The following is a 21,490-nucleotide window of genomic DNA, read 5'->3' as shown; positions in this document are numbered from 1 at the left end:
CACAAAGATAGTTGATCTTTGAGTCCCAGTAAGTCAAATACCAACATTTTGGGGCTGGTAAAGTGTCCCTAGCACAGCAAAATAACTAGAAAATAAGATAATACAGGCAGCAGGCTGCAGGGCCTCCGCAGATACGAGGCACTAACATGCCTTTCTCTCCCAGTTCACAACCGTTACTGATGTACTGATTTTGTACTGATTTGTACTGAAATCAGTCTTGTAATGTTGGGATGATTGAAGCTTCCATGCTTTTTCTCCTCAAAAAAACACTCCAAGGCTACATACAAAAGAAAACAGTGTCACATATAAAAATACTCATAAAACAGTTGGATCAAACTAAGATCCCACCTCTCGCTGTGCAGGTAGCCAATCAGACATAAGGAATAATTGGGTGGCCGATCAGATTTCTGGACACGCCCCTGATTGTAATTCCAGTAAATGTTAGGAATGCATGAAGGACCATTACATAATTATTGAGCCCCATGAAGAGGATCTAATTACATTATAAGTCAATGAACTGCATTCTTACTGATATTTCTCCTCAAGAAAAAATAATTTGGATTTGGACTTTTAAAGGATTATCACAGTATCACACAAAATATTTGCACAGTTTATAACTTCACCTCCCCCCCTGAAAAAGATGAAAAAAAGGCATTTCATTCTGTTTAATAGCTTCCAAGTCAGTTTTACAATGAACAGATGCTCCTCGTCCCAGCACAGGATGTTTTCAGTCTTAGAATCTGCAAGATTATTTCTGTTTGTGCCAAATATCCCACAACCCCTGATGGTAACATGGCAGATCAATTCAATCAATATTCAGCAAAATGACTAATTTACTGTACATAGTGAAAGTGGATCTGACTTCACAGACTTGTCTTTGGCTCTGCTCTCCCTATCCTGCAGCTAAAAAAATGACAATTCACAAAAAAACGTTCATATAAAAGGCAGAGACATGATTTGCATAGATATTTAAGACAGTCAGTTGTTTTTAAGATTATGGTTGGGGACAAATTCATGGAATTCTTTTGCAGTAAAACTATAGATTTTTCACATTATACAGAGAAACGCTGAGTCAGTTTTCTAATAGAGCTTTAAAAGGTGAGAATCACTCTTCCTTTACTCCATCCACAGAGCATCAGCAGTCGGGATGATGGGGAACGACCGGTTCTGCTCCTCTTGAGACTCTGTGGCTGGAAAACAGCAAAACACAGCATCACTGCAGTCAGACTACACTGTTCAAAATGGTGTATTTGAGATATTCTATATAGTAGGGGTGGGCGGATCGATCCAAATATCGATCGTATCGATACCAAGGTGAGTATTGGTATCGGATCGATACTAAGGCGATGGGATCGATATTTTTGTTGTAGTTTCTCTTCTATTAGTTCAGCAAATCACTTGTATTTCTTCACAGACTTCGTGTGATCGCAGCGTCTTTCTTAGTCCTTATGCACAGTGCTCCTCTGCACCTCGCTCACTCAGGTTCATTCTAGCGTAAGACTATGGCAGAATACAATAACCCTTTTGTGTATCTGTTGAAGTAACATTAGTATTACTATTTAGGCTACATGCAGATAGGTTATAGATTTAATTATGTTAAATATTATTATCTTATTTGGCTAAAATCTTTGTGCTGTGTTTAATTATTATCATAATCATGATCAGCTAATCAAAGGCAAAAGTACAAAATCATTCAATGATCAGGAATTTTCAAGTAAAAAAATCGGTATCAGTATCGGAATCGGCAATACAGGCCCTGTATTTACTTGGTATTGGATCGATACCAAAATTTCGCCCACCCCTAGTATATGGTAAATCCTGTGAAAACCAACATAAAATAGATGGAACAGAGCTGTGTTGTTGCCTGAAAACTATTTAAACACACAAGTGCACTGGAGTTCATTATGAAACAATCCCACATATGCATCCTTCACTGTAAATTCTAATGTTTATTAATCTGCAGCTGAAAATAGTTTCTTTCACCATCTACTATGCACTATTTTCTCCAGTTTTTAGTAATGCTGATTAAAAACTGCTGTAGATTTAATCATTTTTAAAGAGTCGCATCATCAGTGGGCTTGGGGACATACACGGGAAGGTACTGAAGAGAGAGACTACTGTGTTATTGGCTGGTCATTTCAAGGGATTTGTGTACAATAAAAACAAAACAAAAAAAAATTCCAGACCTATCCTCAGGCACATTTTACCTCTCCTATTTCACTATTAATTGTGACAGTATCAGGTAATGTCAGCTCACCTGGTGGGTTACGAAGATTGAGCCAGAGTTTGATGCAGTAAAGTGTAAAGTGACAGATCTCTGGTTTGAAGGCGGGCGATCATCTTTGCGCTGGGTACATCTCCTTTCCTCTTCACCGTGTCAATGAGGGCTCGTGCCTTGTCTACTCTGGTACGATTTTCCTCCAGTATCGACTCTCTCTCCAGGTCGTTCAAGACACCATCCTCTGAAAGGTCGTCCAGGAGCTGACTGATCACCGCTGTGGACACCTTTTCTACAAAAATACTCCTCACCGCGGCAAGCTGCTTATCTAGAAGAAAAAGAAAAAAAAAGATACCCCTAACGGTTATCCAAGGGAGAGTTAAAAAAGAATAGAAGACACATTACCAACAAATTCACTCCAGAAAGCTCCATATCTACAGGAATTATGAAGCAAAAGCTCTGAAATCTTCACTGCTGTCTGTAGCCATTAATTTATCGTATTCTCTCTTTTTTTTAAGTCCCCATCTTCTTCAGTTGTTCAGGAGAAAGGCTGCGACAGTGTTTTTGCTTATGATCCAGAAATGTTTTGAGTACTACAAAACTTCACTTCCCACCAGGACAGGGGCGCGTAGATAGGGCCTGAATTTGTTATTTTTTGAGTGAATTCTTCATTTAAGAACAGAAAAAGTTGCAGAAAATACTAGTTTAGTTTACAAGGTAACATAGATGTAAATGTATAAAATGTAGTGTTGTCACTACAAATCTTGGTACCAACTTTATATTCGGATTGGTTTCTTGATCCATAACACAATCCATCATATTTAGGGTTGGAAGTAACTAATTATAACTACCGAAATGCACTGTAATTAAGTCATTTTTGGGGGCTACTACGTCTGCAATTGTACTTGTACTCATGTATGTACTACAGCATGTTATCTACTCAGTTACTTTGAAATCATGAGTGACTTCTTTCTTAATAAACACGATTGTGTAACGTACGTAAGTCAAAGTGAAACCAAACGCAATGCATTGTTTTTTAAATAAAAAGCAGACAATCCACCTACAGTATGGAGACATCTGATGGAATAAGAGATGTACTGTGTGAACATCCTTTCTGGTATCTGCCTGCTCCTGGCTAGTTGGAGGATTCAGTGCTTAAATTCATCATAGTTTGTGTCCCGCTGATGCGCCTTGACACGGAGTTAACCCTGCAGCTGTGCGCGCTTAACACGGAAACGTCCGGTAATCTCAAAGGTAACAGGTTGCTTTGCTTGACTCACCACGTCAAACTAATCCTAGATAAACTACAGCAAATATTACCAGACAGTAGTGATCAAAGAAAAGACAAAAAATACATAATCCCAGTTTTCTTTACATTGTCTACACATATAGATCACGCTGGCTGACCGCCAGTATTGTATCCGCCGACTTGTACTGTGACTTGTGCCCGTACTGTTGCTATCAACGTGCATTTTAGACCACAAACCTTAACTCTTACCTGCCATCACTCATACACCTCCCGTCATCGATTATTGTTCTGTAGATTAAAGTCCAACGCCTTTACATTGGCGCCAAAACTCCTCCCTGCGCGCCGGGAGTGCGTAAAACCTCACTTGGCGACGTTCAGGTCGACAAAAGTGATCCGTTAGTAACAGTTTTTACCAACAGCACACGGTGCAGCACTGCCGGATTGTTTTGTTTTTACTAATATAGGTAGTGTAAAAGTACACGGAAACATCTGGCTTGTGTCTCCAGATGCTGGCGCGGGGACGTGGGGCGGGGTCAGGAGTCTCCTCCTGCATTGTCTCCGTCCTTCTTCACCAAAGCCCTGTTAGTGCTCACATTACTGTTCTGTACAGTTGAGCCCCATTTTAAAGGGGGTTGTACTTCATGTATTTCTATTTTCTGTGACTTTATGTTTTAATCCCACATTTCAGAGGCAGTTAGTACTTTTCCCTCCGCTATTTATCTGACAGGTTTTATTACCTACTTTGCAGATAAAGATGTCACATTAAAAACAAACGAGCAGGTGCCAGATTTTGAAAAGGAAAAAGAATGTGTAGAATAAAGAAAAAAACGTGTAGAATAAAAAAGGGGACATATGTGGTTCTCTTGATTTGTCCGGGTCCAAAAGTGTTGTATGAGTGGATGCTAAACCAGTGAACTGTCGCCTACATTACCCACAATGCAACTCTGCCACTGAGTGACGTCAATGGAAGCAGTTTATCAGATAACATGCGTTTTCCTCAAGACCCACGAAAGGCTTTACACTACTTTTCTACATATGTTGTAATACTCCCCAAGACCTGTATACACAGGTATAAAAACAGTGGAGTTACCCTTAAAATTTACCTTCTCAACATTAAAATGATGTTATGATTCTGGTTGTGCATCTGTGGTTTCCTGTTTTACCCTCATGTATCATGTTTTGCTTTTATTTATTTTTTTCTAATAAGCCCTTGTGTGCTTATAGTCTGTGCGCTCCCTCATGTCTTTGTCAGTTCATCCTGTGTTGTTCACCTGTGCCCATTCTAATGTTTTCCAGTGTCTCCTATTGGTACGTTTTCTGGTTTTAGTTTCTCACTTCATTCCTAGCATTGTTCCTGATTTGTACTTTGGTATCTGTTGTACTTTGTTTGATTTCTTGTGTTGCTACTTCTTAATTTGGGGAATATACACTCCTTGGTTGTTTTTGGATTGATGGTTTTTGGAGTATTCCACTTTTGTTCAATAAAGCTCATCTTTTGTTCCTCATCCTGTTTGCCTCCCTGTGTGTCCTTGCACTTGGGTCCACAGCTTTATTTTACCAAATTGGACCCCAAATGCAAAACATTTAAACAAAGTACAACAAAAAGCAAAGTACAAATCAGGAAAAAGCTGAAGGAATAACATTAAAAGCTAAAACCAGAAAACATACCTCAAGGAGACATTGGAAGACATGGGAACGGGCACAGGAGAATAACCAGGTGACTCACGCAGGCGGATAACCCAGGAGAGTAACACAGGACAAACTGACAAATACATGAGCGACCACACACACTAGATACACACACACAAAGGCTAATTACATAACAAGATACAGGTGAACACAGAAACAGGGAGGGAAGTTAAAGAGTGGGAGGAAATGAAAAGAAAAGCATGGCACATGAAGGTAAAAGTTCAAAATAAAACAGGAAACCACAGAAACACAACCAGAATCATAATAAAAAATGCTGGTTATAGGTTTATCCATCAGTAACATTGATTGAATAATATAAAAATAACTCTGAAGTCATTCTGCAGAAATACATTAAATACATTTTGTTGATGATGCTCTGGTACTGTTTTTAAGTAAAAATGTGAAATACAAGACTTTTGCAGTACGGTAATGGAATACTTTCACAATGTGGTACTTTTACTGAAGAATCCAAATACTTGCATTTAATTGACTGCTACTAGTAAATCTGCAGACCACATAATGAAATAAACAGTGCAAATTAGTGCAAATGTTCACTCAGATGTGTTTATTCTTTTTATTTCAGTGAACCCTTTACAGCCCATTTGACCCAGCATGTGTTACCACAAAACCCAACAGTGTGTTCACAGATATAACCCAGCACTGACATTTTAGTATTTAAACCTGGTATTTTTAATGTAATTTGTTTTATGTGTTTTTCATTTAAAAGCTCATTCACTCAAGTACTTGCACTTACATACAAGTGGTAATTGCACTGTACTTGAATATTTCAATTTCAATGTTTGAGTAGAAAATATCCTACTTATTTCTGCAGAGCTTTACTTCCTAGTTACCTTTCAGATTAAGATGTATCAAAAAAACATATATTCCATGAAATATAATAAATGGTTACAGTTTTAGCAAGTGGTCCCCATTTTACAAGCCTATTATCGAACAGCAGGGTCTGTTGGGTCGTCCGTCACATCTCACAAGAGAAACATTCCCCTCTTAACTTTATATTTATTTTCAATTATTGCTGGAGGCCTGGAGAGGTGGCTCGTCAATGTTTCACACAAAAGCAAAGGAGGGGCAAGTTTAGATTTTTTTTCTGGTCATCCTTTTTCTAAGTCTGTTAAATTGTTTTCTCTCCTGTGTTTAAGACTCGAGAAGTGGCTTTGAGAACAGGAAAAAGTTAAGGTCCTTAAAATAATCTATAAAAAGTATAAAAGAACATGTACCACTCCCAGATATATAAAAATAATAACGCAATGATTGAAACCAAAGTTCACCACCTACGCTAAGACTGATACAACAAGAGCTTGACAAGCATGTTTCACATCCAGATAACAAAACTTACTTTTGTGAAAAGTTCCTCAATGTGATCCTGATGTGCGTAGGTGTTGAATACTTCAACCACAAACTGGATCAGATAAGACCCTTTAACTGGGTTTCTATATGAGACAGTATCTGCAACATGAGCACAGAAACAAAAGATGTATTTAGTTCTATTAAAAAATGTAACTAGGTGTCCGTATACCAAAACTTAATTGACACTCTCCAGCCAATCAGAATCGAGAATTTGCTCAGATCATGTTGTAAGAGCTTATAATATTAAAGTGAGCTCACCAGGGGTGCAGGAGAGAAGAGAAATGAAGTCTTTCTCTCTGTGCACATGTCGCACAGAACTGCCCTTTTGTTCTCCAGCAGACAAGGATGGACTCGGCTGGTCCACATGCTCACAGGGTTCAGCTGCGCTTGCACCATCTTTGACAGGTACTGATCCGTCCTCCTCTGAAACGCATTTGGCATATTTTCAAAACAGAGCGTGAGATCTTTGCTCATGTTTGTTGTTTATCTTATATCTATTTTATGTCTATACATGAGCGTCACCTCCTCTGCAAGCCTGGATGATGATGATCTTGGGTTTGTCCGTCAGCGCTTTACATTCCTCTGGGCCTAAGTGTTTGTAAATGTTGTTGATGGGGAACTCATCTGGTTTCTCATCACCAGATGTCTCTTTTTTCCAGTTGACACCGAGGACAGCTCCCAGTTTCCCGTGAGACATGATAACCACCACCGCACTGTCCGTCTCTTCGAGTTTCGGATGTTCAGAGAACTCTCTGATAGCAGCATCGATGGCCTGTGAGACCACAAAAATTCAGATGTGAGTTTCTGTGTCACTGAATCAACCAGTAAAAATACATAAAAACAATAATAACAGCTCTCCTCATGACTCAAGATGCAGTCTTGTAAAGTACGGTCCAGGAGCTGAGAGATGACTGGTGAGGACACCTTGCACACAAAATCCATCCTCACCCTGAGGAGCTCACCTGAAAGAAAGAACATGAAGCGGGGAGACTAAACTTCTCATGTTGAGGTTATTCAAGGGTTGAGAAAGATGAACAAGACACATTACTGACAAACTCACTCTTGAGAGCTTCTTCTCTAAAGAAATCATTATGAAGGAAAAAGCATTAAATAAGTACTTATCTTACAGAACAAACACTTTTAGAGTTGTACATTCTAATATAGATGTAGCCTATAAATTAGTACATAGTATCACCATTAAATAAGCATTTTACATTTTAATATCATATTATAACTGCTGGAGTTAATTGCACCAACTTTATAAACTGACTGGTTATTTGCTCCATAACACAAAGCATCATATTTTATATGTTGTTTTGTTTGTATGATCTGCATGGTAGCAACTGCTACCAGGACATGTACTGTGGTAAAAACATCAATATTGGCCTCTGAAGTGCGAGCAAGACTAAGTATAAAGTAGCAAAAGGAAATACTAAAGTAAAGTACCTCAAAATTGACAAAAGTACAGTGTTTGTCAATACTCTTGACCAATGTCAGTATTTAACATATACTGTCTTCAGTAAATAAGTCAGTAAAACTTCATTTCGATTAAATTGTTCTCAAATCTGTGTCGATAGGCTGACACATAAACTTGTGGTTACATAAAAAAAAAAAAAGTTTCATCATTTTGGGTCAAACATCATGTAAATCAAGCTTCAGGAGGAAATAACTCTTGATGAATAGAACTCACCTAGGTTAAGATTAGGCAGAATTACATTGAGCATCTGGGTTTAAATTTTAGATCTAATGTTTAATATTTACATTTAGATTTAGCTATTGGATTCAACTTTTACATTTCGATTTAACATTTAACATTTAGTTTTAGCTTTTAGATGTAAACATTTAGATCAAGATTTACATTTAGGTTTAGAATTTTGATTCAACCATTAACTTTTTTTTAATATATAGACATTTTTAACAATTTATGTCTCAAATGTGAGGAAGACTGTAAAGATCGTTGTGTATCATGGCAGTCTTGAGTTATAATGATTTCTACAGCTCTTGTTGTTCTGTGATCAAATGAGAGGAACACACACACACACACAAAAAAAAACATTCGCGAAGTTTGGTTCAGTAATGAATTTATTATGGATCCTGTGGTCAAAACTGCTGACTCATACATATACATACAGTGACCTGAAAACCTAAAATCATCAGCCAGAAGATTGGGGTCTTATAGGTGCAGTCTGGTGCTCCAACAGGACGAAAGACCCCAAAGATGCATCAAAAGTGGTGAAGGAATGTCGAAATCAGGCTAGAATTGAGGTTATGGAATGGACTTCTGGAACATGTGGTCTGTGCTGAAGAACCAAGCCTCAACCAGGAAGCCAGCAAATTTAGTTGAACTTCCCCGATTTTGTCGAGAGGAGACAAAGTCATGCTACTTTTGTGACAAAGTAGCATAAGTTCCTTTCATTACATCACAGAAAAATAGGAGCTACGGACTGCCATGATAATAACCAGATGTAATTCACCAACAGGATCAAGACAATCTGAAGAATTGTCACAGGCTGTGATCTTACCTGCCATCGTGTCGCGGGGTCGAGGGCTACAGATGAAGGACGATCGAGGACAAAGCCTATCTTGGAGATGTTCTGCTCAGCTGTTATCATGGGCCATTTGGAATGAATCCCACCCAGCTGTTCCCGCTCCCCCACTTTAAGAGCGGCGACATATGGCACGGGAGGAGTAGGAGCGACTGTACAAAAGGAGATGAAGGATATCAATTATCATCTTAATTGTGACAGCAGTGCCACCGTCACATTAGTTCAAACAAATGGTTACCTGATAACTGTGTGAGATTTTATAGTTCACTTAACAGAAATCGACAAAACACATTGTTGATGATAGTTCATTAGATGCGTAGATTGTCAATAGATTGTCACGGTCAAATGAGTGGTGAGATGATTACAATGTGATCCAAATACAAGATTGTAGTATCCCTCTCCAGGGATACAAAGTTAACCCTGTTTTGTAAACATCTTGTTTTTTTCTATTTACTTTTTATTTAACTTTAAGCTATTTGTCTGATTCCAAGATAGGAACACCCTTCACTAAACGAACACCCTTCGTAAAAACTAATAGTTTTTTTGCTAATAGTTTTAAGCATCAGATCTTAACAGTATATACTCACTGTTGGAAAGCTGAGACTGTCGTGATTATTTTAAGCCCAAAAAAGTTATTTCCAGACCATGTAATAGCCTTCTAAATTCACCATGACACAACATTAGAAAGAGCCCTCTACCGCAAGAAGCAAGAATGCCTACATACCTTCGGAGTTCCCTTTTTCCACAGCCACAACGTCATACCACTTTTTTTTTTCATAGTTCGCCAAGAGTCCATAGAATGGGAATATCCATGTCATTTTCACCCAAACTAGCTACAAGTGTCGAACAAGCAAGAAACCCCAGGGTCTCAGCTTTCATTTGAGACCAAGATTATGTTTCTAGGTAAAGGGGTTCTTAAGTTATAAACCTTTGAATCTCAGTAGGCGCTCTTGGGAAAAAAAAGGACCCAAGCAAAACGCACAGACATGCCTTTAGAAAAAAAATTGTGAAAAATTAATTCTTTAGTCTTTTGACTTCAAATTTTGAGTGTAGCAAGCTGAGACGTGTGGCTATGGCCTAATTGTGTCTGCTGTGTCCATAGACATACCTGAACCCTTATATCTTAGTCAGTTTATTGACATTTGAATTGGACGGAAACCAAAATCTGTGTTCCAACCTCTGTACACTCTTAAAACTGCTGGGTTAAAACTAACCCAAATTGGGTGAAATTGCTAACCCAGCGCTGGGTCCAAAAGGGACCGAGCCAATTCTGGGTTATTTATACCCAGCGCATTGGGTTGAGGATTTGACCCAATGCGCTGGGTCTAAATAACCCAGCGCTGGGTCCAAAAGGGACCGAGCCATTGCTGGGTTATTTATACCCAGCGCATTGGGTTGACTCAACAATGGGTAAAAACTACTCATGCTGATGAGTTAAAGTTACCAAGAAATGGGTTACCAGGTTATCAGTATAGCTGTGGTTAAAAACAATATCAATTTTATTAACAACATTTTCTAAGAATGTTTCATTTAATTTACTTTAACTTCAGTGGATGTAAAATCGATATAAATTACTATTAAATGATCAAACAACAAAATACTCAAACATACTTCAAAACATTATTTTATTGGTCATGAAATGTAATTTAACTGTCACTACATAAAACAGTATTTTAGAAAAAGATTACATCAAAACAGTTTACTTTAACTTGAATTACAGGCTGAATTCACAGAGACTTAGAGGCCATGTCTCTCAGCTGACCTGGGAACGCCTCGGGGTCCCCCGGGAGGAGCTGGATGAATTGTCCAGGCTGAGGGAGGTCTGGGTCTCCCTGCTTAGGCTGCTGCCCCCGCTACCCGGCCCTGGATAAGCAGTAGAAGATGGATGGATGGCATTAGTTTATTCAGTCAAAAAAAAGTCACTAATTGATTTGTGTTGAACATTATTACATACCTTCAAAAGTTGGGATCAACTCCGCCAGGTTCCACTCGTGAAGCTTCTCCTGGAAACTCATCCATCTTTCAAAAATGAAAACAAACATTTTTAGTGAAACATATAAATAAGCATATGTACACCAAACAAAAGCTCTATGTACACAGTAAACATACCATAAGTAACAAATCATTGCCGTTATTATAATATTAACATGCAAGCTCTGGTCTGAGGTACTGTGAGGAAAACTACCAAGAGGACTTTCAGTGGGAGGAAGAAGTGAGAAGTTACTGCAACGCGCAACAATAAATAGTTAAAATCATACAGAACAACAAGCCCAAATATAAATATACTTCTCCCCACTATTCTCCATGGACAGACAATATTGTTGCACAGGCTAGCGGAGTACATCGTAGCGGGATAATTCAATGTCGAGACAATATAAATTTGATAACAACACACTGCTTGCTCCAGTGTGATGTCACAGACGTCACTTCAAACTATGACATGCCTGATCTCAAACTCACACTGCTGCACTGAGAAAAAGCTGACATCAACAAAGTTGAGGGCCACATGTTACACCAGCTCTATGTGAATACCTGCCGAGAGTGAATCGATGTTTGCATTGAAAAGAGACAAAAACACAACTCACCCACTCTCCTCCAGTGACACGTTATGCAGCAACTTTACGCGTCCAGCATAGCGTCCAGGCACTGACAAAACACGTCAGAGTCCTCCTGGCGTGCCTGGTGTAGCATCCCCGGCTGAATGATGTTCAGACTCTCCTTAACTGATGGTTTATTGCAGGAACCTTTAAACACTCCTTCGAACACACCGTAAGAGCTACAAAAAGGTATAAAAAATAGATGTAAATTATCTTCCTTCATGAATCATGACCTTATTGTATCATAAATTCACACAAAATATAATCATGCATTCTTCTCTTAGCATCATTGTTACATTCACAGAAAAATCATATTTTAATCTGTTTTAACTTAAATGACAACCTCTATTAGAGAGCTGTATGAATTGTTTTTAACTTATAATTAAACTTTTAACCAGGACATTTGTATTAAATATTAACTGTTAACTTTATATATTAAAGTCACTTAAAACCACACAAAATGCCTTTTTTTATATTAACAAACATACAATTGAAATGAATGAAATGACCAGCCTCATCTCTGCTCCTCTGTACCGACAGGACGGCTGGGCTAATGCTATTTAGCGTTCCCGCTAGCTTAAACACGCTATATCAAAACTGTTAAAAACTGTAAAAGTTACGGTCTGAACCAAATACTAAACATGTCATGAAGTGACAACAAATCACAACAACAAACCTTGTGCCCTTTATCAGCCAGGTGCTAAGTAACTCATTTTCATTATGTTCAGCAAAACCTTGTAGGCAGACTTTCAACACGGAGACACGCACGATTCACCAGCACACACACCAGATGCTTTTTGTTCACAGCGAGACGGTTTCAAAATAAAAGTCCCGCATTTGGCGTTATTAAATAATAACCTGGCTTCAAAGAATATTAGTAAACTGAATGAACGGAACCAAGTATTTTATGTGTTGAAAATAACTAGTTAGCGAAAAAAATAAAAAAAAAATAGCTTGCCAGCAACACGAAAAAAAAAGGCACCCGCTGCAGACTGAGGTTTAACGTTAAGTTTTTAATCAAAACTAGATGTTGTAAGATAATAAGTTAAGGTTTACTTACCATTTACATAGTTTTTTCTGGTCTCAAGCTGGAGAGTGATGAACGTTCGCCTCAGCCCGTTCAAATCTAAAGCCCGCCCAAATCTGAAGCCCGCAGATGTCTTCAACCCAATCTGTTGGGTCAAAGTATTTAACCCCACCTTGGATAAAAACAACCCAATCAGCTCAAAATCCACAGCTACCCAGCAGTTGGGTTATGAAAATAACCCAGCATTTTTTAGGGTGTAACTCTGTGTCAGTATGTCATAGAATCACACTTACTCTAGAACAAACTTGAGGGTGTTACCTTTCCAATGGTACCAAGCACATCCCTGAGGCTCAAACTATGTGGGAGCTGTCATGCTTTTAATTTTGGTATGTCGTTTTGGAAAAAGAACCTTAAAATGGGGGCGTTCACTAACAGGTTAACAAGTGGATTTCCCCGTTGTGGGATAAATAAAGCCAATCTAATCTAATAACAGTCAAACATAGGCTATGCTTTATTAGTGGCATTTAGTAAAAAGAGTTAATTTCTTATTTGTTTTAATTTCATTTTAAATCTGATGGATTGTGTTCTGATGATTGATTGACTGATTGATTGATTGATTGATTGATTGATTGATTGATTGATTGATTGATTGATTGATATGCATTTGTTGTAATTAGGCACAATCGAGCATCTACAGTGTCCACTTGCTACCACCAGGGGGCACCAAAGCCTAACAGGTGTAAATCATGTTTGTATCTTTTTGCACATATAACAGATTTGGCTTTTTGACTAATAATAACATTACTACTACTACTAACAATAATAATAATAATAATAATATAAATGATAAATCATAATCATCCTGACCTTTCATGTTTTGGTTTAAAATAGTATAAATAAAGTACAAAACAAGATTTATTTTAAAAAGTGCACGTTCTATGGTCACTTGATGAGAATTATTTTTAGGCTATCTGAGGCAAATTCAGGCCAATAATTTGAAAAGTAGTGATTTCAAATATGACAACTGCCTGTCGAGTCAGTGCTGGTTGGGAGTGTATCAGGTATAATATTTGCCAAAAAAAAGCTTACTAAAAGGAAGAATGCATTCACTGCATCAGAAGAAGGTGTGTATACAGGTGGGGATGGATGATTTTTCTTCCCTATTCCCACAGCATGGCCTTGATATGACGCTAACACATAGATTCGCTGAAGAGAGGCACAGGTCTCGCTCAATACGACCTGTTGTCTCACTGTAAGTGTCAACATTTCAAAGTCGAAAAATAACATTTCTAGGAGTTTTTATATATATATATATATATATATATATATATGCATCTAGAGGGAAAGGGCAGGGCAAGATCTTGATGTGGTTTGAGTGTGTTCCTGCATTTCCATTTTTTTTCTTGTCCTTCATATTTTTTACACCCAGTGATGCATAAGCAAAACAGCACATAAAAACAACAAAAACAAAACAAACTAATGATAACAATAATAATAATAATAATAATAATAATAATAATAATGACAATAATAATAATAATGATAATAATAACTACATAATTAAAGGTTTGTGATTATTCATTTTCCCGAGACCTGCCTCTATCTCTCTATGATTTTGTTTTTCTTTTCTTAGCCATGGACTAAATGCATTTTAAAAATAAATACATTTTTTACTATAAGTAGTGGCCTCACAGTTTTTAATTTTTTTTCTTTCAATGAGTTAAACAAAAGGACCAGTAGAAGACATTTTAGGAGTTAGTGTACAGAAATTGGGGGTAAAAAACAGTGTTTTTTAAATGATCATCCTCAATGATATTGTGTTATAGAATAGTATACATGTTTGTCTTGAAAAAAAACAAGGCTTAGTGTCATTATTCAAAGTAAATGATGAAGACAGATTCAGAATAACATGAGCTATTGCAATGCGGTGACGCTAGGTGGCGACACACCGCTTAATCTATTTTGTAACTTGCTAAAAAAAAATCAGAGAAGAAGAACCAACTGACAGACAAAATGGCTGTGGGACAAAGCTAGCTGCTTGGCTAGTGTAAACATCCACCCTCAGTAGCCTGGAACAGGAGCGAAGATAAGGTTACCTGAGCTTTTTTTGACACTACGAATGAGACTGTATGTTGACACACAATCAACAAAGCCAGCACAGAGCAGCTAAGCCAACATATTGTTAATTTAGCTAGTTAGCTTTACTGGATAGGTTAGCTCTGTAATTAGCCTGGTCACCACTGGTAGCTAGCTGTAGATTAGCTTGTTGATGTGGCGTTTTGGACCATAATTCCGACTTTACAACAATGCAACCATCTTTCAGCACGATAGCACGTAACTGCCGTGAAGTGACAACGCTTTTTTAGAGGATGTTCTGTTTTAGGTCTTCAGTTCAGCACTGTAGCAACTGCATGATATTAGCTAATGCTAACACATTACATAGGTCAAAGCTGGAGACATTCCGCTGCACCAGTCTTTTCGCTCCGCAAAAATAAATCTGATCAGAGCCGGCAAGACATCGATTACGTTGAGAAATTAGACGGATGCTACAATTAACTAATGATCCGTTGAATCAAATTATCAGTGTCTGATCGACGACGTGGTGTGAGAATTAAACTTGAGCTCAGCTTACTTACGAGTCGATGCTGTAAAAAGTTGTGAGCATACTTTAATGGCCAATTAAGTTGATCAAAGTGTAGAAGGACCTGTTCTGGTCACTGTGTTGCTGTTCCTACTCACTGTTTTGATTGCTAAATTTTTCTGTCTTTTGGTCCCCCCCAGCAGTCTTCTTAACTTTGGTGAAAGATGATGAGCCAGCGGCGTGGGATCCATCTGGACCAATCAGAGCTGCTTTGCACGAAAGGATGCGGTTTTTATGGCAACACTGCTTGGCAGGGCCTCTGCTCCAAGTGCTGGCGAGAGGAAAATCAGCGAGAACGACAAAAACAGATTCAAGAAGACCAGGCTCTTGCTGAGAGGTTCGTCTGTCCCTCCGTGTCCAATGTACGACGGTTCCTAAAAGACAAAGACTGTGTCTTTCGTTCTGCTACCTTCTCATTTTGTGCGCTTGCTCTTGTTCATGTTCATTTGCTCATCTGACACCTATTAACCTTTGCACTGTCTTATTCCCTCCCAGGCTGCAGAGAGAGGAAGAGGAAGCATACGCAAGCAGACATCAGAAGGCCCAATCACAGTCTACCATCACACCCTTCAGCAAGTTTGAGGAAAGAAAAACAAAGGAAAAGTCCAGCAAAGTCCACACAGTCACAAAGTTTTTTACTCCTTCCTCAAAAACACCACCAAAAAAAGGTACAGACAATTGGACATAAACAAGTGTAAGAGATGAGTCCTTGTTTATGAAATCTTTATTCTGAAACTTTTTATTGCTGTGTTTTAGTTGAGAGTTTACTGTATCGTTATCAAATTGAAGTGCCTGAGCATGCATTTTTGCGGAACTTGGTCTTGTTACCTGATTAACTGAAATAACATTAACCAGACTGAGGTCAGCAGAACCATTGCTCAACAGTGTTTCCCTAGTCTAACCACTTCCTTTGGTTTGTAGCCTGCACCTCTAGACAAAATGTGGTTAAATGAGGACATTAGACCGTAACACAGAACACGACTACTGCAGGTGTCAAAGGTTAAGGTTATTAAAAGAAAATGCTATACAAGGGTTTGTAATATTAATTAAAACAACATTCTGACACTTCGTCCAGATGCTTCTCCCTTTGACGCGCAGGCCAGCCCAAGCCCCAGCTCCTCTGCAAGCCGGCATTCCTCTGTGGACAGTGACCATGCTACACGGGAGTTCATTGATTTCCTCAAGCCTCTGAAGTCTGGCAGGGAGATCTTCAAACAGTGCAGGGCCTTCACTGAGAGCATGGTCTATAAGCGGGTGAGTTTAATCATCATGTTTCAGTGTGTTTGTGGCTGACACAAGCATGCAGGAACCAGTCAGATCTTATCCATGAATAGTTGTATGAAGGTCCAGACATCACGAGTGTGATGGAGTGTGTCTGTTCACAACGTCACAGTTATTAAATGTATGAGGTGAACTCAAATGCCAAAAACATGGAGCATTCATTATGTGCAAGACGTTGTGTAACAGCTTAAACGTTTGTGTCTGTGAAATGCTGTCGTCGCACATTGTTGTTTCAAATGGCATGTTTATCAGTAAATACTGAGGAAATGGGCTCCTTTAGTCACTGCAGATGTTTTTCTAAAATCAGTTTATTATATGTTGAGTTATTATCAATTTACAGGTGTCTAGTAATACATCTAAATTTTGCACAATAGGATGTCGTCATATTTGAGTTTAATTTTAATATCTTTGAACATTGTGTATATTTTCATCTGAAATCTGATCTGAATTCCTTGTTTAGGACATGGGTTCCGATGAGTTGGCAGAGTGTGTGCAGGACTTCTACCAGAACCTCTCTGATCGCCTCCACACTCAGTTCAAAGGTACTGCTTCACTCTTACACTAAAGAAGAGTAGTGAATTTCAGTGAATATCACTAACGTCTTCTTTGTGCTTCTGTTCCTCAGGTTCGTCAGATCATGTGGAGAGTGTAATGGATGAAGTAGAGAAGTACATGATGACACGTCTCTACAAGGAAGTCTTCTGTCCAGAGACCACAGACGATGAGAAGAAAGACCTGGCCATTCAGAAGAGAATCAGGTTTGCAAAAGTTCTAACAAGGCTTTAATTGCTTTTCTAGCCGTCATTAATCTGTCTTAATTCCCTCTGAGCACAAGGAAACAAGATTACAGGTGAAATTACTACATCTGAGAGGTATTTATTGCTTTCTGTTACAGAGCCTTGCATTGGGTCACAATTGAGATGCTGTGTGTTCCTGTAGATGAGGAGATCCCTGAGGTGTCCGACAGTGTAGTCAAAGCCATCACAGGTAAGCCTCAATAGGTTTATTTTCATTTTGGCGTGAGAGATGCACTAAAATATTTTTTTGATAAACAATTTGTCGTCTTCTCAACCCTCTGCATCATTTCAGATGTGATTGAAATGGATTCGAAGCGTGTGCCCAAGGACAAGCTGGGGTGCATAACTCGCTGCAGCAAGCACATCTTCAACGCCATCAAAGTCAGCAAGAAAGAGGCTGCGTCTGCGGATGACTTCCTCCCCACACTCATCTACATTGTGCTGAAAGCAAACCCTCCGAGACTGCAGTCCAACATCCAGTACATCACCCGCTTCTGCAACCCTAGCAGGCTCATGACTGGAGAGGATGGTTACTACTTCACCAATCTGGTGAGAAAATCACTTCCTGCTTGCTAGCATTTATGTGGTTTATCGGTTTTGGTCTCCACGTTTCTATATTTATGTCTTCAAAGACATTTAGATGCTGTTGAATTGTTTTGTACAATGTGTTTCTGTTATTTCTTCCATCACATTTCACTACGTCTTCACTGTTCTAATTGGCATGAAGAGTTTTATATCTGAGTGAATGTGGAGTATCTTGCTAGAATGTCTGTCTCGACTGTCCATTAAATTCAAAATGTCCAGAAATGTTTTTGAATCTGATGTCACAGACTGAAGTTATCCATAGCTGAGGCCTTTACCTTAATGACCACCCACATCCCCTCTTCCCAGTGCTGTGCGGTGGCCTTCATTGAGAAGCTGGACGGCCAGTCTCTGAACCTCAGCTCCGAGGAGTTTGAGCTCTACATGTCGGGCCAGGCGTCCCCTCACTGGCCTCAGGCAACCGGAGCTTCCTCCTGCTCCCCGGGCAGCGCAGCTCTTAACCAGGTCCACAAACGGCTGGACATGCTCACAGGGCTCGGGGAGAGGCAGGAGCAGGTCATGGAAAAGGCTCGCCAGCTGGAGAACGACCTCATCGACTGGACAGATGAAGTGGAGCAAAAGGTGCAGAGTGTTCTGGAGAGTTTTCCACCAGAGACACAGAACCTGACTGCCCCCGCAGCCAGTGGGACAACTGCTGCAGCATCGTCAGCCATCGATGCTGATAATGTTGAGAATGAGCTCCTGCCACCGCCACTGACCCCACAGGTGTTTGCTGGTTGATGTAAAGAGCTCTGCTCTAAAATAAATCCCTCTAGAGGCTTTACTCCACCCTCCTTCTTTCCCCTGCTGTCCGTATGCACATACAGCAGCTGATACATGAGATATGAATCATTTCCACTCTAGCCATCACTGTTCCATCCATCCCTTGTCCTCGAGGCCCTGAAACCACACTGAAGAGTAACAGAAACATTGTTTGACATTTTGGGAAGCAGACTTATTTTCTTTCTTGCAGAGAGTTAGATGAGAAGATCAGTAACAACTGGATCTCTGTATGGTTAATGTTAAGCTGTAGCCGGTTAGCTTATCTTAGGATAAAGGCGGGAAACGGGCTGGCTCTGTAGAAAGCTCACAAGTGAACATTGAACAATCTATCTCATTTGTTTATCTCATGTAAAAGCCCAAGTACAAAGATGGCTAGTTAGTTGTCACAGGTGCTAGTTGTGGAGTTGTGTTGCCTTTGAGTGGAACCAGGCTTGCTATTTCGATTTGCCTCCAGTCTTTGTGCTAAGCTACTTTAACCATCTCCTTGCTTCATCCTAATACTTAACATACAGACATGCAAGCAATATCAGTCTTCTCATCTAACTCCCAGCAAGAAAGCGAAAAAGCGTATTTCCCAGAGAGAATCGAAGAGACCAAGTACACTCCAGCATTTTGTCGTGGTTGAAAAGTCGAGGATATTCTGATGTAATGCCTGGACCGCCTCAACTGGCCCCTTTTTAATGTAAAGGAGCAGACTGACTCCACTTCAAGTTCTTCCCGAACACTTCTATTGGTCAGCCTCAAGGCGTCTTCAGTACCTCAGTCCCTCTTCACACTTGTCCTGTAATCGTTGTTAGATTTGTGCAGATGAGATAAATGGTTGGATGTGATATTTAAACATGTTTTTGTCATTACCTGCATCTTTTCAGATAGGTTTTTCCAGCTGTTTATTGAAAAAGTGGAGGCTCTAACAACTTATAACCAGAATGAGAAGTTTTGGCAAAGGAAATTGCGAAATCTTAACTTCCCTACACTAAAAAAAGCCTTCCAGCCCATGCTCGTGATACGTGCTGTATTTACTGTGTATTTCCCTTTCCTATGGCGAAACATCTGGGAGAAAGACATGTGTGGTGGTTGTGCATGCGGGCAGGAGTGTCTGAAAGTGCTGCATGGACATGTTCCGTTAATGACGATGAATCATAAAGTCCTCCAGTCGTGTGGTTGGGCATTGTAGTTTTGTTTTTTTTTTTTTCCTCATGCCAGACGTCTCACTCCAGTCATACGCTGGATGTACAGAAGTGATTTTATTTTTCTATAGAGTGGCAGGTATCAATTCTTTTGGATGCAATAGCAGATATTAATCCTGTAATATTTACAGTAGTAAAGAACATTGCTTGAAGACATGGTTCTAATGATTGAATAGTCAAATGTTTATGTATTGGTTTATCGTCTCAAGAGGGTGTCATAAGCATGGCCCATCATAACACAAAAAAAAGAGTTAAGATGATTTTTATTTTTTTTTCTCTGTCTGGGCTGTTGGATTATATTTTAAAAAGAAGACAAATGTGATGTTTCCTGGAAACACAAAACATAAAAATCACTGGTAAGGCCAGCTGCTTTACTAGTTTAGAGGACTCGACGTAACTCAACCAATTTAATTTATTTTTTAAGCACTTTTCTGTATGATTTTAATTCAGAAGTATGTTTAATGAAGGAAGACGTGGCTGTATTCAGATGAAAGGATAACTGGTTGAAAACAGTGTTGTGGGCTGTTGCCGTACAGACGTGTTTCTTTGTATTTGGCAGCCATGTAGTGGAAGAAACGTTTGGGAGAGTTGTGCGTTTGTCTTTTGCTTATGAGCTAACATTTCCTTATGTTGCAAGATTTTAATCTTTTTTTTATAGCTGTATTTGTAACGGTATAGTCAGTGTGCAGTTGCTTTTCAGTTTTAGTTGGAGAAGAGGCTTTTAATGCAAACTTAAAGCTACTACAAGGAAACTCTCATTCTTTGCTGAGTCTGGCAGCCCCTATATAGACAAAAGATGATGATGTGAACCGGAGTAAACGTTGTACAACTACCAGACCACGGAGCAGCTTCATTCCTCAAGCACTCTGCCCTAAAACAGTTTAAATTTTACTGCGTATTCCACCCAGAAAAGTCAGAATCTGACCCAGTGACAGGCATTCAGAATAACTGTAACAACTGTACAGAAACAGCCAGTTGTCTTGCTGATGGTCTCGTTCTCTTGTGTAGGACATGTAGAGGCATCTATATTAAATTGATTAAATTAAAAGTTCCTTGTAGTACATTCAAACTATAGCTTGGATAATTTCATATTGCACTGTATGCAGAAGCCATTTATCAGGTATTTTAAAGAAGTTTAAAAACATCTTTGTAACCTTATAGGTTTGTTATTGTATCAATTGGAAGAAAGTAACTCGATACTGTCTTTTATTTAAATGTAACTTATCGGGGCAGTGTTGGTTTATTTGCATCTATGGGTGTGTGATGATGATGATGATGATGATGATGATGATTAAAAATTGAAAATGCAAGTGCACTTGTGTGCAGTTTCTGTTCATCATGTTGTTCCACATGACTGTCGTGTTTTTGCAAGCTAGGATTAAATAAAGAGTTGACTCACTGAGAATTAACTGCTTATACAGCTTTGTATAGCAGATGGTCATAAAAGTGAAACAAATTATTACCTTTTGGGATTCATGGAACTTTTCCCCCAGTGAATGCTAATATTTGATATTTGATCCTCATTCTT

The 21,490-nt window shown here is 39.0% G+C and overlaps 2 protein-coding genes across 10 annotated transcripts; one reads left to right on the top strand and one right to left on the bottom strand.

Moving 5' to 3' along the window:
* Positions 1–650: 650 nt before the first annotated feature.
* Positions 651–15,800, bottom strand: LOC115568162 (caspase-1-like). Of its 6 annotated transcripts, XM_030395291.1 has the most exons (10): positions 12,341–12,702; positions 11,653–11,843; positions 11,022–11,086; positions 10,830–10,930; positions 9,044–9,219; positions 7,044–7,293; positions 6,780–6,944; positions 6,511–6,620; positions 2,258–2,546; positions 651–1,190 (listed from the first exon to the last, which is right to left on the bottom strand). In XM_030395291.1, the coding sequence occupies exons 5-9, from the start codon at positions 9,131–9,133 to the stop codon at positions 2,526–2,528; spliced, it is 636 nt and encodes a 211-aa protein (XP_030251151.1). In that variant the 5' UTR covers positions 9,134–9,219; positions 10,830–10,930; positions 11,022–11,086; positions 11,653–11,843; positions 12,341–12,702; the 3' UTR covers positions 651–1,190; positions 2,258–2,525. The 6 variants fall into 6 exon arrangements, with proteins under 6 accessions (XP_030251151.1, XP_030251154.1, XP_030251156.1 ...); XM_030395294.1 differs by lacking the exons at positions 10,830–10,930; positions 11,022–11,086; positions 11,653–11,843; positions 12,341–12,702 and adding an exon at positions 15,431–15,800; XM_030395296.1 differs by lacking the exons at positions 10,830–10,930; positions 11,022–11,086; positions 11,653–11,843; positions 12,341–12,702 and adding an exon at positions 15,328–15,476.
* LOC115568142 (rab5 GDP/GTP exchange factor-like) lies at positions 14,589–21,272 on the top strand. 4 transcript variants are annotated; one of them, XM_030395262.1, is made up of 9 exons: positions 14,589–14,782; positions 15,476–15,669; positions 15,828–16,000; positions 16,408–16,586; positions 17,074–17,155; positions 17,239–17,371; positions 17,509–17,600; positions 17,703–17,959; positions 18,302–21,272. In XM_030395262.1, exons 2-9 carry the CDS (start codon positions 15,497–15,499, stop codon positions 18,731–18,733), a joined length of 1,521 nt encoding a protein of 506 aa, XP_030251122.1. In that variant the 5' UTR covers positions 14,589–14,782; positions 15,476–15,496; the 3' UTR covers positions 18,734–21,272. The 4 variants fall into 4 exon arrangements, with proteins under 4 accessions (XP_030251122.1, XP_030251114.1, XP_030251135.1 ...); XM_030395254.1 differs by having other exon boundaries at positions 15,473–15,669; XM_030395275.1 differs by having other exon boundaries at positions 14,589–14,818.
* Positions 21,273–21,490: the final 218 nt, after the last annotated feature.

This window comes from Sparus aurata, chromosome 2 (assembly GCF_900880675.1).
Source record: "Sparus aurata chromosome 2, fSpaAur1.1, whole genome shotgun sequence".
NCBI lineage: Eukaryota > Metazoa > Chordata > Actinopteri > Spariformes > Sparidae > Sparus > Sparus aurata.
Note: the sequence above shows the minus strand (reverse complement) of the source record. Positions and strands in the feature narration are given on the sequence as shown.

Excerpts from the sequence above, each read along its gene's own strand:
- LOC115568162 (XM_030395294.1), bottom strand. The coding sequence starts at position 9,133 with ATGATAACAGCTGAGCAGAACATCTCCAAGATAGGCTTTGTCCTCGAT. Across the intron at positions 6,621-6,779 it reads TCTTCTCTCCTGCACCCCTG|ATACTGTCTCATATAGAAAC; the intron begins GTGAGCTCACTT and ends CTCATGTTGCAG. Across the intron at positions 2,547-6,510 it reads TTGAGGAACTTTTCACAAAA|ATAAGCAGCTTGCCGCGGTG; the intron begins GTAAGTTTTGTT and ends TTTTTCTTCTAG.
- LOC115568142 (XM_030395262.1), top strand. The coding sequence starts at position 15,497 with ATGATGAGCCAGCGGCGTGGGATCCATCTGGACCAATCAGAGCTGCTT. Across the intron at positions 16,587-17,073 it reads AGAGCATGGTCTATAAGCGG|GACATGGGTTCCGATGAGTT; the intron begins GTGAGTTTAATC and ends TTCCTTGTTTAG. Across the intron at positions 17,601-17,702 it reads TGTAGTCAAAGCCATCACAG|ATGTGATTGAAATGGATTCG; the intron begins GTAAGCCTCAAT and ends GCATCATTTCAG.